The sequence below is a fragment of the Leopardus geoffroyi genome, chromosome A1, assembly GCF_018350155.1.
Source record: "Leopardus geoffroyi isolate Oge1 chromosome A1, O.geoffroyi_Oge1_pat1.0, whole genome shotgun sequence".
Lineage (NCBI taxonomy): Eukaryota > Metazoa > Chordata > Mammalia > Carnivora > Felidae > Leopardus > Leopardus geoffroyi.
The window spans coordinates 760,079-775,809 of record NC_059326.1 but is presented as its reverse complement, the minus strand read 5'-3'; the positions used below and the strand labels follow the sequence as shown (position 1 = coordinate 775,809).

Below are 15,731 nucleotides of genomic sequence, written 5' to 3'. Positions count from 1 at the left end.
ACATCTTGTTCAGTTTGCAACCCAGTCATAAGAATGGTTTTTCTTGAAGAACCACCCTATTTCAGAATGCAAGCAGAAATGCTTTATGTATGTATCTTGTTGCATAGATTATTAACAAGGCATGTGGTGGTTTAATACTCATTTTAACTGCTTCATCTAGGTACTCATAGTTGAAAATTTAAAACTGCAGTTTGCGTGTGAAGAGTACAATGATAGTTACTAGTAAAAATTGAATGGAAGTGCCTTGATTTGTGCTAAAATCTCAACATTTTTGCCTGTCATTGCTTTTGCATCATCCACACAATAGTTGATAGACTGAAAAGCCCAACTAGATCATAGTCTTATATCCATGTTCTAGTGTTTATTTTTTTTTATTATTTTTTATTATATATTTTAATTTTTTAATTTATATTCAAGTTAGTTAGCATGTATGTTCTAGTGTTTAGTAAGACATGAAAAGTTTTGAATTTGTGTGCTTCCTGAAAAAGTCTTGCGGACTCAGTACTCACATCATCCACACTTTGAGAATCCACTGTTTTAATGGAATGCTGCTTTGATATGTGGTTCTGGAAATTAGTCATATTTTACTTACTTTTTTGGTCACCTGTGAATATAAGCATAGTTCAGTGACAGGCTCAGGAATACATACATACAATTAAAAAAAATAATGTCTTTTTAAATTTTTAATGTTTATTTTTGAGAGAGAGAGAGAGAGAGAGAGAGAGAGAGAGAGACTATGAGTGGGGGAGGGGCAGAGAGAGAGGGTGACACAGAATCGGAAGCAGGCTCCAGGCTCTGAGCTGTCAGCACAGAGCCGTACGTAGGGCTCGAACTCACGAACCATGAGATCATGACCTGAGCTAAACAGACGCTCAACCAACTGAGCCACCCAGGTGCCCCAGAAAGGCACAACTTCTTATGAACATAGAATAAATTAAAAACCTTGCCTTTTTTAGTCTTTGTTGGAATCCTTGAAAAAAAAAAAATGAAGGTGTTTTGTGAAGGTGAAAACTTTATGAACTCTATTTTGGCAGAATTTCATAGGTCAGTTCAAACTTGAGTAAGTTATTTGACAGTGCTGTGCCTTAGTTTTATGATCTTTAAAATCAGATAACAGTAGACCTATCTTACAGGGTTGCTATGAAGAGTAATTGAATTAATTAAACCAAATTTTTATCATAGCTTTATTGTTACAGTGCAGTCTTTCAAAATTTGGTTTATATTATGCGCCAGTTCTAACTTCAAATATTAGAATTCATGGAAGTGAAGGTCTTGTGTATTTCTTTTTGGATGGGTACATAATTACAGTGAATTTCAAGTGTTTCTCACTGATATTTGATAAATCAAGTTATAATGAGAAGTATTGTCTTAATTTTCATTGTTTAACCTACCCTTAAATATAATGTGACTTGCATTTTACTAGAAATAAGTAGCAGTGAATTTTTAGAAAATAACTGTAACCTTAAGACATGACCTTATAGGAAGCTGAAAAGTTCTTTTGCTCTTTCTAAAATAGCTAAAAAATAATCTGTCATCTAATTATACCATCTCATTTTCTTAGTCTTACATGTGAAGCTGTATAAAATAGTACTTGGTACTTTTCTTTAAGGAAATGTTAACAATACTAAGTATGGAATATATGTATATTTAGTGGAAAATGCTATAATATATATATTGGTGTTTTAGCATAGTGATAGGCTACATTAGCATGGATTATCATAAGACATTCTGATGATCTCATTTAAAGAAAGATATTATAGAACTGGAATCAGTTTCTAATAGAGCATCAGAAAGGGAATGTTATGGCCACTGTTGAATAATTGACTTAAAATCATAAATCTAGGGGCGCCTGGGTAGCTCAGTCAGTAGAGCATGTGACTCTTGATCTTGAGGTAATGAGTTTGAGCCCCACACTGGGTGTGGAGAATACTTAATTAACAAAAGCTTTTTTGAAAACCTATAGTCTCTCCAGAATTCTGCTAATGAAGGAAATGGAATAGAATAATTTAAGAACAATTTTTTAAAAGTACTTTGTGAATAATAAAGCTAAACGTTACTTTGGAAAGTGATAGGTAAAGCTGAAATTGTAAGGAGATAGTAAAAAAGGTTGTCTCCCTCCTTGCCCCCACCAGTGAATCACAGGCATCCAGTTAGCATGTCGAATTTATAAGGGAGATTTGAAAATTGAAGTCTCAAACAGTAAGACTGTCATAATTGCCATGTTAGTGGCTAGATGCTACATTTCTCATCTTTAATAGTTAAGGCAAATCCAAAAGTAGAAATACAAATTATTAATCCCTTATTCCCCAAAAATGTCATGATCAAAAAAAAAAAGAAAAAATCCATGTATTTTACTGTGGTGCTGAAATGGACCAGCTTTTCGGTAACAAGAATCTGCTATAACTAATACCTGGAATAGTTTGGATATGCTGAAGCAGTCCACATTTTATCAGGTTTTAGTGATGAGGAAATGACCACTTGGTTTGATTTATTGATGATAGTATTATATGTGATCATAAAATAGTATTTTCCATATGACTTCATCAGAAATCCATTCTATAAAATAGTCTAGCTCTTTTGCTAGTCAGTAGTGTCCATCACTAGCCAAAAGTTTTATGAGAAGAGACAAATTTGTTTTTTGTAAAGTTTAAAAAAAAAAAACAGTCTAAAGAAAGATTTGGGATTTACATTTTCTAAATAACTTGATAAAACATTTCTTTATGATGCTGTGTGATGTTTTTCTTGTAACAGTTTCATTCAAAGTTACTTCTTGAGACATATCTATTAGGTTACATCTGGGCAGTTGATTTGCTGCTTAATGGCATTTGTCTACCGTAAGCTTTTCTTTATTTCTAGCTTTTATAGGTGCTTTCACTGGTATTTTGTATTACTAAGTGGAATTTTAAGCACATTTTAATAAAATTGCTTTTAAAAGTAGAAAAAGGGTGCTTTTTAAAGATTTAGACATTGCTACAGTTGTCTCAGAATGTGTTTTATGATTGCTACATTTAACACTGATTTGATAATTGAAAAGATCATTATTAAATAATAGTGCAAATTTCCATCACAGTATGTTGAGTAATTTCACCTAGAGATTTCATTGAAGTTACTTCTATGTAACTACTGGTAGTAAATGAACTTTTTTAGAAGCAGTTGAATTTTACTGAAATTTAAAACATTTTGTAATTTGCATGACCTTTGTATCACTATTAACCTTAGCATTTTGTTTCAGAATTTGGCAACTGTAATAACACTTTTATTTAGATTTGCAAATAAAGGAAGCAGTGCTATGTTGAATTTTTAATAATTGTGTGCTGGGAGACTTTCATGGCCTGTATAGGTCATATCTTGGGTAAAACGATGCTTGGATATTTGAATAAAAACTCAAGTGTGTATTACAGTATTTCTAAAATGAAAATTGTCTATAACTTTATTTTAAGCTTAGTACCCACAACTGTTTGTGTTGGATGTTTGAAAACATTTGCATATAAAAGGATTAACGGTCATTTCTGTTTTAAGACCTTAGTGAAATAGTGGGTCCTGGTGGTTATTAATGCTAGATTTTTCTTTTTTGGAATCTAGCCATTGATCTATTGAACTAAGAACATTAAAAACATCTGTGGTAGATTTTATGTAATCTGACAGTATAATCTAGCAGTATAAACTGAATGCTCTAAGCACTGTGGCATATCGAACCTGGGAGACCGAAGTTCTTTTTAGGTTTATTAAGTAAGTGATGTTGGAAAATTTTAATTTTTTTTTAATGGAAAGTGATGTCCCAATTTATTCTTTTCTTTCTGATTTTAGATGGGAAATGTAAAGTCATAAGATCGATAGGTTGACTGTGACAACTATGCTTACTTACAGAGAGAACAGGAAATGAGAATGGGTGATATGGGTCCCCGTGGAGCAATAAACATGGGAGGTAGGGATCTGAAGCAAAAGTCTTCTGTAACTTGTAATTCTTTGGGGAACTGTACATGCTGTTTGTGGTGTCTGCATATCAGTAACAGTCTAAAATTTGGAACCAACATTTGTAACAGTGAAATCTCATATATTTAGTAAGTTGAAAAAAATAGAAGTACATTAAAAACAGTGTGCCTAAAAACACCATTTTCATTTTGTTTACTTGACGGCTAAGGGTATGTTACATTTTAATAGATTTAATGAAAGAAACCTGTAACCAGGTTTTGATACAACCTGAAACTTGTTCAGTCATTGCATGGTGTAATGCAGCTATGTTGTTGCATTTTTTAAAAATCAAACTTCATGCTTTCAAATTGGCTTTTTTACCTTAGAAATTGATAGTTCCTGACTTTGTAGTGTCTTTAAACTTTTTGAGAGTATTTTTTAAATTTCTATTGGTAAGGTAACCTTTTGTGTAACTTTGGAGTTATTTTTTATTCATTTTACTGAATGTTTAACTTATTTTGCCGTAACCTAACGTATTGTGCACAGAAGTACATTGTTTGGAGGCATCTGTGACATGTCAAGGAAATGAGATGTGTCTTACACATCTAGGCTAATGCATAACTTTAGAGTTGATGTAAAGGTTTTATGAAAGTGCCTACATTAACATCTCTACTAGTGAGGGATACTGTATCAAGTGAACAAGGTGAAGGGAAAATAAGTGTGGGATGTTTTTGTAGGTCTTTTTAAGTTTGAAATGTTATACACTTAAAAGTTAGATAAACTTTTTATATATTCATTTCATATTGTCCCATAGAAGCTGTCATGAAATTAAAGTCTTTACATAACATAATGTGAAGGTTAATTACTGTAGCATTCTAATATGCATAATATATACACCCACTGAGAAAATCCTGATTGTACTGAGAATATGTGGTGTAGAGAGTAAAAAAACCTTAAAGCATCTAATATCTGGAATTAGTTTTTCTGTGATCAACCTTTTCCCCCTACTTCTCATGCCTGTTTCTTTGCTGCTTGTAGTCAGATCATCTAAAATTGTTTATTGCTGTTTACTTGGTCACTTTTCTTACCTGCCAGTAAAAAGTTACTTAGCATTTCTGGTATACAAAGGAAGCATGAAACATGGCCCTTACTCATAAAGATCTTAATTGTGATGTTAGTTGCGATGGAAACATGAAATAATTAGTGAACAAAGAATACAGAAGTTCTTCAGGCTTCGTTCTAGTACATAAATTCTAGAGGCACAGTTGAATATATAGTAATGTACAAGAAGTTCAATTTTAAGTCTTTTTCAAAGTAAACCATAGAAGGTGTGTAACACAATCCAGGTGCTTTTAAGAGTTGTAAGTGTGAGGTTATGGATTGTAGGTACCTTGAAATACCATTATAATTATTAGATTGCTGTGAACATCAGAAACAAATGAATTATTTCTGATGTGCAGAGGCCTTGAAAACATTTTGACTGCTTGATTAGCAACTTAATCAGAAGAATAATGAGAATATACTTCTAGATTCCTTATTAAGAATTTAAGAGAATTAAAAATTTTTAGGGCATTTTATTTTACCAGAGAACCATATTACAGTTGATCACTTTCTCAACTCTCCTAAAATCTAGTCCATTTAATTTCTTCCTTTTTACATTTTATTCAATCTGAGACTTTATCCTAATGGTTTACTTATGAGTCATTATTCAGTTGAGTGTCACTGTCAAATCAGTAAATTGTCATGTCCTATCAAGTTACGTTGATGGAATGTGGAAATAGACTTTCTGGTGTATCACCAGTTTATCTACCAAGGAAATCACAGATTATAAAACTGCTTTTCAGGGGACCAGATAATTCTAACATTTCTTAGATCTTTAAATTTAGTTTAATATAGCTGTGTGATAGAAAGCTTAATTACTAGAAATAATACTCTATTGATAGTTGAAAATGTTATTTTTGTTTTTTTTATTGTACCCATAGTTGTATAGCTATATTTGAATCTTATAACAGTTAACATTTTACTAAAAAGAGAAGTAAACCTAACCCTTGATGTGTTCTTTTAGGGAAAGTTAAGATTCCTTACAGATAGTGTCTCCATTCTTCCTCATTTCCATGTGAGAGATGTTGTGGAAATATTTTTTTAAATTACATTTTATTTTATTAAAAAATTTTTTAAGGTTTATTCATTTTTCAGAGACAGAGAGTGGGGGGGGGGGTAGAGGGGCAGAGAGAGAGGGACACAATCCGAAGCAGGCTCCAGGCTCTGAGCTGTCAGCACAGAGCCCGACGCGGGGCTCAAACTCAGACTGTGAGATCATGACCTGAGCTGAAGTGGACGCTTAACTGACTGAGCCACCCAGGTGGCCCAAGATGTGGGATTCTCGTAAAAAATTTTATTTATTGCTCTGCTGAGGGAATAGAAATATTCTTGGATAGGTAGTGTAGATTTATCATCAGGAACATTTTGGGATTAAGGAAATAATCTTCCCTATGCAGTGGCTGGGTTCCTGGGGATTGAGTTGAAAAAGAGTCAGTAGCATATATTGCCAGGGACTGGTAGGGAGTAAGAATTTTTTCGCACAGCTGCTCCCTAGGCTCAGTCATCTGTAGAATTCAGCTGCATTAAGATACTGTGTAGAGTTGTGGGTTTGAATGAAAATGTCAACTCTGCTTACATTGTGTTTTTGAGAAATTGAATTCTGAGTGTCATAAAATTGACCTATCAAACGAAATACTAGAAGAAAACTCTTAAGTTAGAGTCAGTCTTTGTTACGAATTTTTGATGAAAAAACGTATGAGTACTTTAAAAATAACAAAATTCAAAGTAGATACCTAAAAATGTTGTATTTGAAGCCATTATAAATATAGTGTTACAGCTCAGCCACTATTGCAATTAACATGAGGCCAGGTGGATATCTTTTTGATGAAAAAATTTGAAGTATATCTAGTTGTCCCCATTTCCAGAATTTTAGCATGTCAAAAAATTCAAATAGCTGTTAATATTTATATTTGGTTACAGTTGCTTTTTAAAAATAAGCTTTGTCATGATGAGCCTTTTTTTTTTGTTTTTTTGTTTTGTTTTTTTGTTTAGATTGCCTATTTCTACATAAAGTTAAAAAAACAGTACCTCCTATAGTTTTGGGATATATTCAGTAACTTACATAAAAGTCAAGAGGTTAGTTTTAGTGAACTTTATATATTTATTCGTAGTTTCCAAAGTGCTAATCCTTTGCTGTTAATTTAAACTGGTAGAGTATAGTCACCATTGTAAGGGAGTAGTTGGTTAAAAAGCAGACTATAGCAAGTAACACTCATTTTTTAAAAAAATCTTTCAAGCTTTGACAGTCGCAGATATCCTGAAATAATTACTAGTTGTTTCACTTGTGTACATTTGATTTGGGGATGAAAATTCTATAGTGTAGGTAATGCACTGTTACAGAGTAGATAATTGAGCATCCATTCTCGAAGAAGGAAAATGATTTTGGTAATAGTCTTGCTATATAGTTTGCATAAGTATTGTTAAATTTTTAATGTTTACTAAACTAAGATAGGACAGCTCTAAGTATAGATTGTTTTGCGTAGATGCATTTAGCCCAGCCCCTGCTGGTAACCAAGGTCCTCCTCCAATGATGGGTATGAATATGAACAACAGAGGAACTATACCTGGCCCACCAATGGGTCCTGGTCCTGCCATGGGACCAGAAGGAGCTGCAAATATGGGAACTCCAATGATGCCAGATAATGGAGCAGTGGTAATGTATCATAAACATTATTTTGATTATATTCAGTAATATATATACTTTTCTGCCCCAAAGGTAACTTCACACTTAACATAATTTGGCATCATTTATTTTGGCGGTAAAGATCAATATCCACTGAAGAAAAAGTAATTTTGTGCAGTTATATGTTGACTTATGTGAAAGGCAATTTTTAAGTATCACAAGAATTAGGATTACCAATCATGGTATGCTTTTGTACTTAAGTATATGGCCAATATACATTTTAATTATAGTTATTTTTATATTGCTTTTAGTTTGTATCCACCTCTTACCAGTATTCAATGTAAAGGTCAAGATTTTAAGATTGTGTTCTTTTTCCTGTGTGTAGACTCCTTACCTTTGGTGGGGAATAAAACTCCAGTATGTGTGAAAACACAGTTTCTGTAAATATTTTTTAATAACAAGATTGCTTATGATTAATTTCAGAGAATTTAACTGTAAAATAAGGTACTTTAAGGTTGTAAAATATATTTTAAATTACATTTTGCAATCTTACAGGATTACTAATTATATTTGTTATAAAATTTAAAGTATACAGTTTTATGTGTTGGTTTGAGAGTGTGAAGATATCTTTGTGTGGGTTAAGTAATTATAAAAGCAAAATTTTTCAATAATAGTTCTTATTTTGAGTGTCAGTAGCAAGACTAATAACTTCTCATTTCCTTTAAAGTCTGTCACTATTTAAATGAGGTTTTCTATTGGCAAAACATTGTTTCATTTGGTTTTTGTTAATGGTTGTTCTAAATAGCATTTAAAGGAAAATTGGTAATGATTGTATACTTTGAAAGGCAGTTTTATTTTGGAACTACCACAACATGTGTTAAGGCGCCATTGCTGCTAAGAAAGAAAAAGCACTGCCAGTTAAATTCAGAAATGCCATTGACTGTAAATCCATACTGATTTCAGAGATATTAAAAGTGAATGTGTGTCTTAGGATTGATGGATACAGTGTTTCATCATTTTTAAATTTATTTACTTTAAATGCAAATCTTTAAACATTTTGGAAGAATTGGACATGGTAACAGTTTTTTATTTTAATGAGTGTATAGAGAGATAGAAAAGCAGTGCCATAATATCTACTATGATCAGATGGCGCATAATTAGTATATTTGTTTCCTTCTCTGGAGGCTTTATTTTACAGTAAAATGTCTGAAAGCTAGTAAAAACTTTGCTTCGGTTAAGTTTTTGTGTGGCTTATAATCATCAGTAGTAACTTAAAGTAGTATTAACTGGCCCGTTTTTCCACCCTTCCCTCTGAAATTGTAACTGTTACTTAAATATCACCCTTGATTTTTTTCACAGTGACATTTTACTACTGCATGTAGGGAGTTCTGTTCAATCTTTGAGATTAACATATGTGGTTATTCTTGTAAAGTTTTCCAAAGCAAAGAATTGAGATATTTAATTGTGCTATTAGTAGTACATGTTAATAAATTGTCAGTTTTTAAGAAAACCATATTTTCCCATTGATAGTCTTTCCAGAAAAACACATCAAAAGTTTTAATATTGAAATAATAATTCTGTGTGTGATTGTACTAGTACTTTCTATGTTCAAAGCACTGCTGTTGAAATTTTTAGGATGTTTATACCTTTTCAGTGTGATGCTGCTCCCCAGTTTTATTTCTTTGATTTTCAAAAAAAGTATTTTTTTTTTGCACAGCACAGTTGTATGCAGTATAAACTTGTTTTTTATTAAAAAGATCAGAACAATATTGTAATACTGATTAGGTTTAAAATGGCATTCCCTTCTTAAAATCAATTCTTTTTTCATGAAATTGGGGCATAGCATTAGCAATATGTAACTCTTCAGATGCTTTATTTAATTTTTTTTTTTTTTTTTTGACGTAGTAACTAATTAAATTGCTCCTTTCTTCCTTCTATGTGTGATCCTGATTCTGCTGGACTTTCTGCTGAACTTCATGACACCACCACTTGGGATTTTGCCAATTTTTCTTGTCACTTAATATTTGGCGTGTTCCAAATGGACTTCATGTTTATTATATGGTTTTATAGCATAATGATAGATTTCCGCAAGGACCGCCATCTCAGATGGGATCACCTATGGGGAGTAGAACAGGTTCTGAAACCCCTCAAGCACCAATGAGTGGTGTAGGTCCTGTTAGTGGTGGTCCTGGTGGTTTTGGTAGAGGAAGCCAAGGGGGCAACTTTGAAGGCCCTAATAAGCGTCGTAGATATTAAACGTTCTTTCATTCCTGGCTACTTAGAGAAAAAAAAACCTCCGTGGTATGCCTTTATACTTTTACCTGTTACCTGGAAGAAATGGTTTTATTGTTAATGTATGTAGACTTTAAAGTTTTTCTTTTGTAAAACTTGAGGTTTTTGTATTTTTCTTTATTCATACATAAGCTTTGTAGATTAGAATGGTGATGATGATGCTCATCATTGTGAATGTTAAAATGTGTTTGTGACTTTAGCTAAATATAAATATGCCATAGAACTGTGAAGTCTATGTAGTTACTTAATCTCAATAAAGAAATCATTTTGGATAATTTACAAATGTTATTAGTATTCTCTCATAGTTTTACTAAACTTTGCTGTAACAGTAGTACTTTGGTTGCTTTAATTAATTCCAGCCATTTAAAAATGAAAATGATTTTCTGCTTTTTAGTTTGTGCAAGTAGCACTGAAGATAGAAGCTTAGTGAAAGCTAATGTCAATAAGGGGTAGATAGAATAGTATATCGGGGAGGGGTGGGGATGGGAGTTTACGTTTGTATAAACCATTGATGTTCTTTCTGTGAAATCAGAGTTGCTGTCTACATTTCATATAGATTCTAAACATTCGAATATTCTGAGAAGGAATATTAAGGATATCTTTGTCCTGTGCTGATTTTTTCAAATAAATCTTTTGAATCTTGGAAAAAAAAACACTGTTTGGAGGCAAATCTCTTTTGCTTATAAAATAATGTCTATTTTTAATCTAATCTGCTATTATTTGGTGTCAGTATCTAGATCTTACCCTTTAAATTTCCTTACAATCATGTTAGGTTGGATGTTCCATGAAGATTTGGTGTGATTTAGAAGAAATTAGGCATTTCTTGAGAATGTTGTTTTATAGAAGTACTAAAGGTGGATTAACTCTGCAGTGTTGTAAATATCTTCCCATAGTTGGGTAAGTCTCTCCGTAAAACTTGTCTGACAGGCTAGTTGTGTTTGTTTCCAAGGGAAACAGTTCAAGTGGTGATTGGGGGGAAAAAAAAAAACAACGAAAAGGAAAACAGGAAATTGAGAATGTGGCTAACTAAGGTCATTGGAATCGGATTAGATCCCTGAAGTTTGATTTTCAGTACTAGGGAAAAACTGATTTAATCACATTATAATTGTTATTCTAAAACAAAGTCCTTGCTGTATTTAAAATTTTGTTTGTTAGCCATGTCTAATTTAAAATTACATTTACGGAATTTTATACTCACCTTAAACCACAAATCGAATGCATCAGCCATTGATCATAACATAGTTATTTCTCATATAACATTTCAGTGTGTTACTGTATCATACTTTTAGCATTTTCATGAAGAATAATGTGCTATTTTGAAATGAATAGTATGTAAATATTAATTCATTTTTGCATGGTATATGTTTATGCTGGAAGGCATACTTGGGAAAGAAATAAATTTGGTTAATTTAAAATCTTGCACAGAAGCAGTTAGGTATAAAGCAAAACTGAGATGCATTCCTTTGTAACAGTGAAAATTTTCTTGTGTACTATTTCACGTTCTATTTTTTAGACACAGCAGTATGGATGGAATTTTCTAAAATTTGTGGTATTCATAGGCTTTTGTTTTTGGCAAATCTTTAAAAACATGATCTGGAGATTCTAAAATAATAGTCAAAGACTATTCTCATCACATTTTCCATGTACATGAGTTGGCAGGGAGTGGAATTATTTTATTAATTAAGTACAGTGTAGGGAGTTTTAACATTAACTATAATTTTTAAATGATATCTATAGCACCTAAATACACTTTTCCGGTCACCTGTATTTTTATTCATACAATTCTTAGGTAATTTCTAGCACTGTATTTTGCTTCAAAGCTTAATTAAGAGTGGAAAAAGCTTGATCCTTTGATGTTAATACCAAGCTGTTTTTGGCCAAGGTTGTGAAATTCTGTAACATTGATTCAAGAACATTTGAAAGCCAGTGCACAAGGAGATGTCCTAATCTTCTGAACATTCTAGTGTCCGGCTCAACTCTGGCTCCAAGAATTGAGTTCTACACAGCTTTTTCCTTGCATCAAGAAAATCTTTGTTCCAGTGCTTACCAAGTTTACCCTGGGAACAGTCAGCTTCTGAGTGACAGTCAAGTGGAGCATCTGGGAACTTCTAGTTATTCAGTTTTTAGTGTTTTTGTATAAACAACTTTGTGGCTGGTTCAGTCAATATTTTTTTCTGGTCAATTAGCATACATACCAGGAAAGATACTTAAATGTCATTTTCTTAAAAGCAGTAGATATAAAAATAAATAATAGTATTAGCTTTTTAAAATAAGTGTGAATTTGTCATGTTACCATAATTCTGTCCGTAAAAAGGTAATTTGAAACATCTTAGAATTATAATATCACAATATTGTGTTTCTTTTTGTGTCATGATTTGAAACACTCAGTTTGAAGTCTGTAGGATTTAGATCTCATGGCAATTAATATGTAATTTGCACAAAATAAAGGAATACCCATTTTCCTAATTATTTTGTCAGAATTTCCCCATTTTTGTTTTGAAAATAAACAAACTTGGACAGATCTAGTTTTTAAAGAACTTACGGTTCACCCATATTTCATAAAGCTCAATTTGTTATTCCTTGAATTTTTGAGTTTTTCTATTTAAAATGAGTACCGATCATTCAGCGAAAGAGATTAAATATTTCTTTTTAACCCTACAGTATCAGTAATATTGGGGAAAAAGTAACCTGGTTTCACCAGAATTGCCATTTAATAGAACTAGAAATATCAATAAGGACAGTACTGAAATGTTGGATCTTGTTTCTCAAATACTAATTGAAATTACACCTTTACATTTTATGCAAAAACATACTTTGAACATTTCAGTAACTTGGTGTTTATATTTGAAGTCTGTAGTAATTTGCTGAATATCAGCGTGAATGATTAATAGTCACTAAGTAATATTTGGGGATTTGGTTGATAATTACAACCTAGATCCTGAATGAGAAAAAGATACATGGTGTGATTGAAAGAAAATGCCTTGTGAGAGAATGTGATCAAATTTATGTTTAAGCTTTTTTAAAAAGGTTTGAAATTTATTATCTAATGGAACTAGTCAGAAATCAAAGGAATACATTATTTTGCATAAGTAGAGGAAAATTTCTGGGGAATGTTGTGGTATTTAAATGTTCTGTGTGTGCTGTTGTGTTATAATGTCTAATAATATGTTAAAATAAATTCCTGAAATATGAAAGGGTAGTAATGATGTAAAAACTCAGACTTAATACTTTCAAGAATAAGATGGTGAACACCCACATATCTAACTCCTAGATTAGACAGTTGTATTTTTCTGTGCTTGCTTCATAGATAGTTGTAGACATGAACTTATTTAGTGGGGAGAGGTGGGAACTACTTCAGAGTAAGTAACAAGTCCATCAAAGTTGTATAGACCCACGTGGGTTTATTTCATCCTAAAGAAAGCAGGATTAAATAAATTGAGAGTAGTTTTATTTTGTTTATTTTAAAGTTTATTAATTTATTTTGAGAGAGACGCAGCAGGGGCAGAGAGAGAGGGAGAGAAAGAATCCCACGTAGGCTTCGCGCCGTCAATGCAGAGCCCAGCACAGGGCTCGAACTCACGAACCTTGAGATCATGACTTGAGCCAAAACCAAGAGCCAGTCGCTTAACTGATGGAGCCACCCAGGCACCCTGAGAGTAGTTTTATATTTCACAACAGCATTATATCCTTTCTTGCATCCTTCAGAACTAAGTTTCTAAAAATAGGAAACAATTTTAGTATGCTTACTTTACATAATCGTTTTTCACCGTTGTGTAAAATAAAGCATGCATAGCTTCCTGAGTGAATGTGGACAGGAATGTCATAGAATGTTGCTCTGGGGAAATCGCGAAGAATTTCATTATTTTTATAGTATCTAATCTTAAGTTTTTAAAAAAACAGTATCTGATTAAGATCTGTATTTTGCATTGTATGTTGTATTAGGTTTTTTTTTTGTTTTGTTTTGGTTTTTTTTTTTTTTTTTTTTTTTGTTAAAAGCACTTGTCTTCTAAGTGTAGAAAAAACAGTTTGGAAGTTTCTTTTGTTTACTGGATTACTGAATAGCAGTATTGGTGATTGAAGTTTGAATCTTACATGACTGAATATTTAAAGGCCCAACCAGAACACTGTTATCTTGGGAATATTACTTCTTGCCTTTTTCTATAAAATCACGTTTAGGTTATAAATATCTCCAAGGTTTCCTTTTGGTTGAAACTTAACTCTTTGATTATTTTTTATTTACTTGGTGGAATCAGTGGTATGTACTTTGTTTTATGATGTATAGTTTTCCTTTTCAGTAAGAGAGGATTTTATTTTCTAGATGGAGAATTTTCTAGATTTTCTAGATGGAGAATACTGCATTTCTTAAAGTGAGCTAGCCAGAATTCATAGTGCACATTAAAAAAAGTTATCTTTCAAGGATACTGTTTTATGGCTTGAATCACTGTTACCAGGACCAACTCTTCCTTCCTTTGCAACAGATACTAGGTTTCGTTGACTATGTTTATATAAAAACCCTAAGGTAGAATTACTGTTTGCTTTCTGAATTAAAGAAGTTGATTTTAAAAGATGGTATTGTGCTTGTACATGTACATAAAATTTCACTTCTTATACAGTATAATTCAAATTTCATGTAAGGTACGTCCGTCTTAAAGTTAAGACTAGTTAGTAGGATTAGATACAATTAAGAAGTGTATTTAGTTTGAATACATGAGTTTTGAATTTTCAACTTTTTTTTAAGTATAGTTAATAAGAAATGGTTTTTATTCATTAAAAATGAGGGCCCTGCATTGCATGAACAGTAACGTATAGACGTTAATTGAATAGTAATGTAATGGACCTTGTGTTTCTTAAATGCTCTGTGTAAGTGTGTTTTTGGTAATGTTCAAGACTTTGGAACTGATAGTGATATCTATAATTTGTTTCTAGTTCTGAAATCATCATTTCAGATATTTAACGTAGGATATGTATGTATATGAGGTACTGTCAAAGCTTAAAGGAGTAGCCACAGTAACTATCCGTTACGTTTTGTGTTACATCCCTGCCTGGATCCCTAAGACATACTCTTCCTTGTTCCATCTTCATTATGCAAAATGTCAACTTAGCAGATTTTGGTGAATGCAGATGAGATTTGTGTATGTTTTGGGGTTTAGGAAACTATATAAATACAATCCTATTGCTATTTGCCATGTTTGGCCTACGAATTACCTACATTTTAATTTTTGTATCCTTGTTGGAACAATTTATCTTGCACAGGTTACTTATATTGTTTTATTGTACATTTTGCCAGAATAAGTTTTTCCTCAGGGTATTTTCAGATTATTAGATAACATTAATCAATATCAAATATGATGCATTGCTTAGATTTACAAATGTCTGGTGTTCTTATGTAATGAGAAAAAGTAAACAATTTAACACATAGTGATTCTCTTTTAATTTGTGATCTTTTTAGAAGTGTTGGAGGTAGTAGTAACTTACTCAGTGGTTATTGCTTAGCTTATAATGCAAATTCTTAGAATTGGTTAGAATATTTACATGTTCATGGACTTGGTTAGAATATTTTAAACATTAGGGGTCCACAGTTCAGCAAAGTGAACATAAAAATCAGAGTGTCTACAAAGTGATACTTTCTCAGTCATAAGGAATTTATGGGGGAACCATGTCATTCAGAAGTGTACTATACCCATGTATTTATTTTACCAGTATGTATTGAAGGGTCCTATTGTTTGCCGTACCTGTTCTCAAGGCTGAGAGATACAACTGTAGAAAAACAAAATCCCTGTTCTAAATTAAAGGACAAAAGTCA

General features: G+C 32.2%; 1 protein-coding gene across 2 annotated transcripts in view; it reads left to right on the top strand.

The window, feature by feature from the left end:
• Positions 1-15,731, top strand: part of PSPC1 (paraspeckle component 1) — a 109,599-nt gene that overhangs the window by 62,729 nt on the left and 31,139 nt on the right. Inside the window, exons 7-9 of one of the 2 annotated variants that reach the window (XM_045443810.1) lie at positions 3,868-3,925; positions 7,497-7,666; positions 9,707-10,581. In XM_045443810.1, the coding sequence (XP_045299766.1) occupies positions 3,868-3,925; positions 7,497-7,666; positions 9,707-9,892 (414 nt within the window). In that variant the 3' untranslated portion in view covers positions 9,893-10,581. Of the gene's footprint in view, positions 1-3,867; positions 3,926-7,496; positions 7,667-9,706; positions 10,582-15,731 lie in introns of those variants that run through there. The other variant, XR_006702943.1, reaches the window with a different exon arrangement.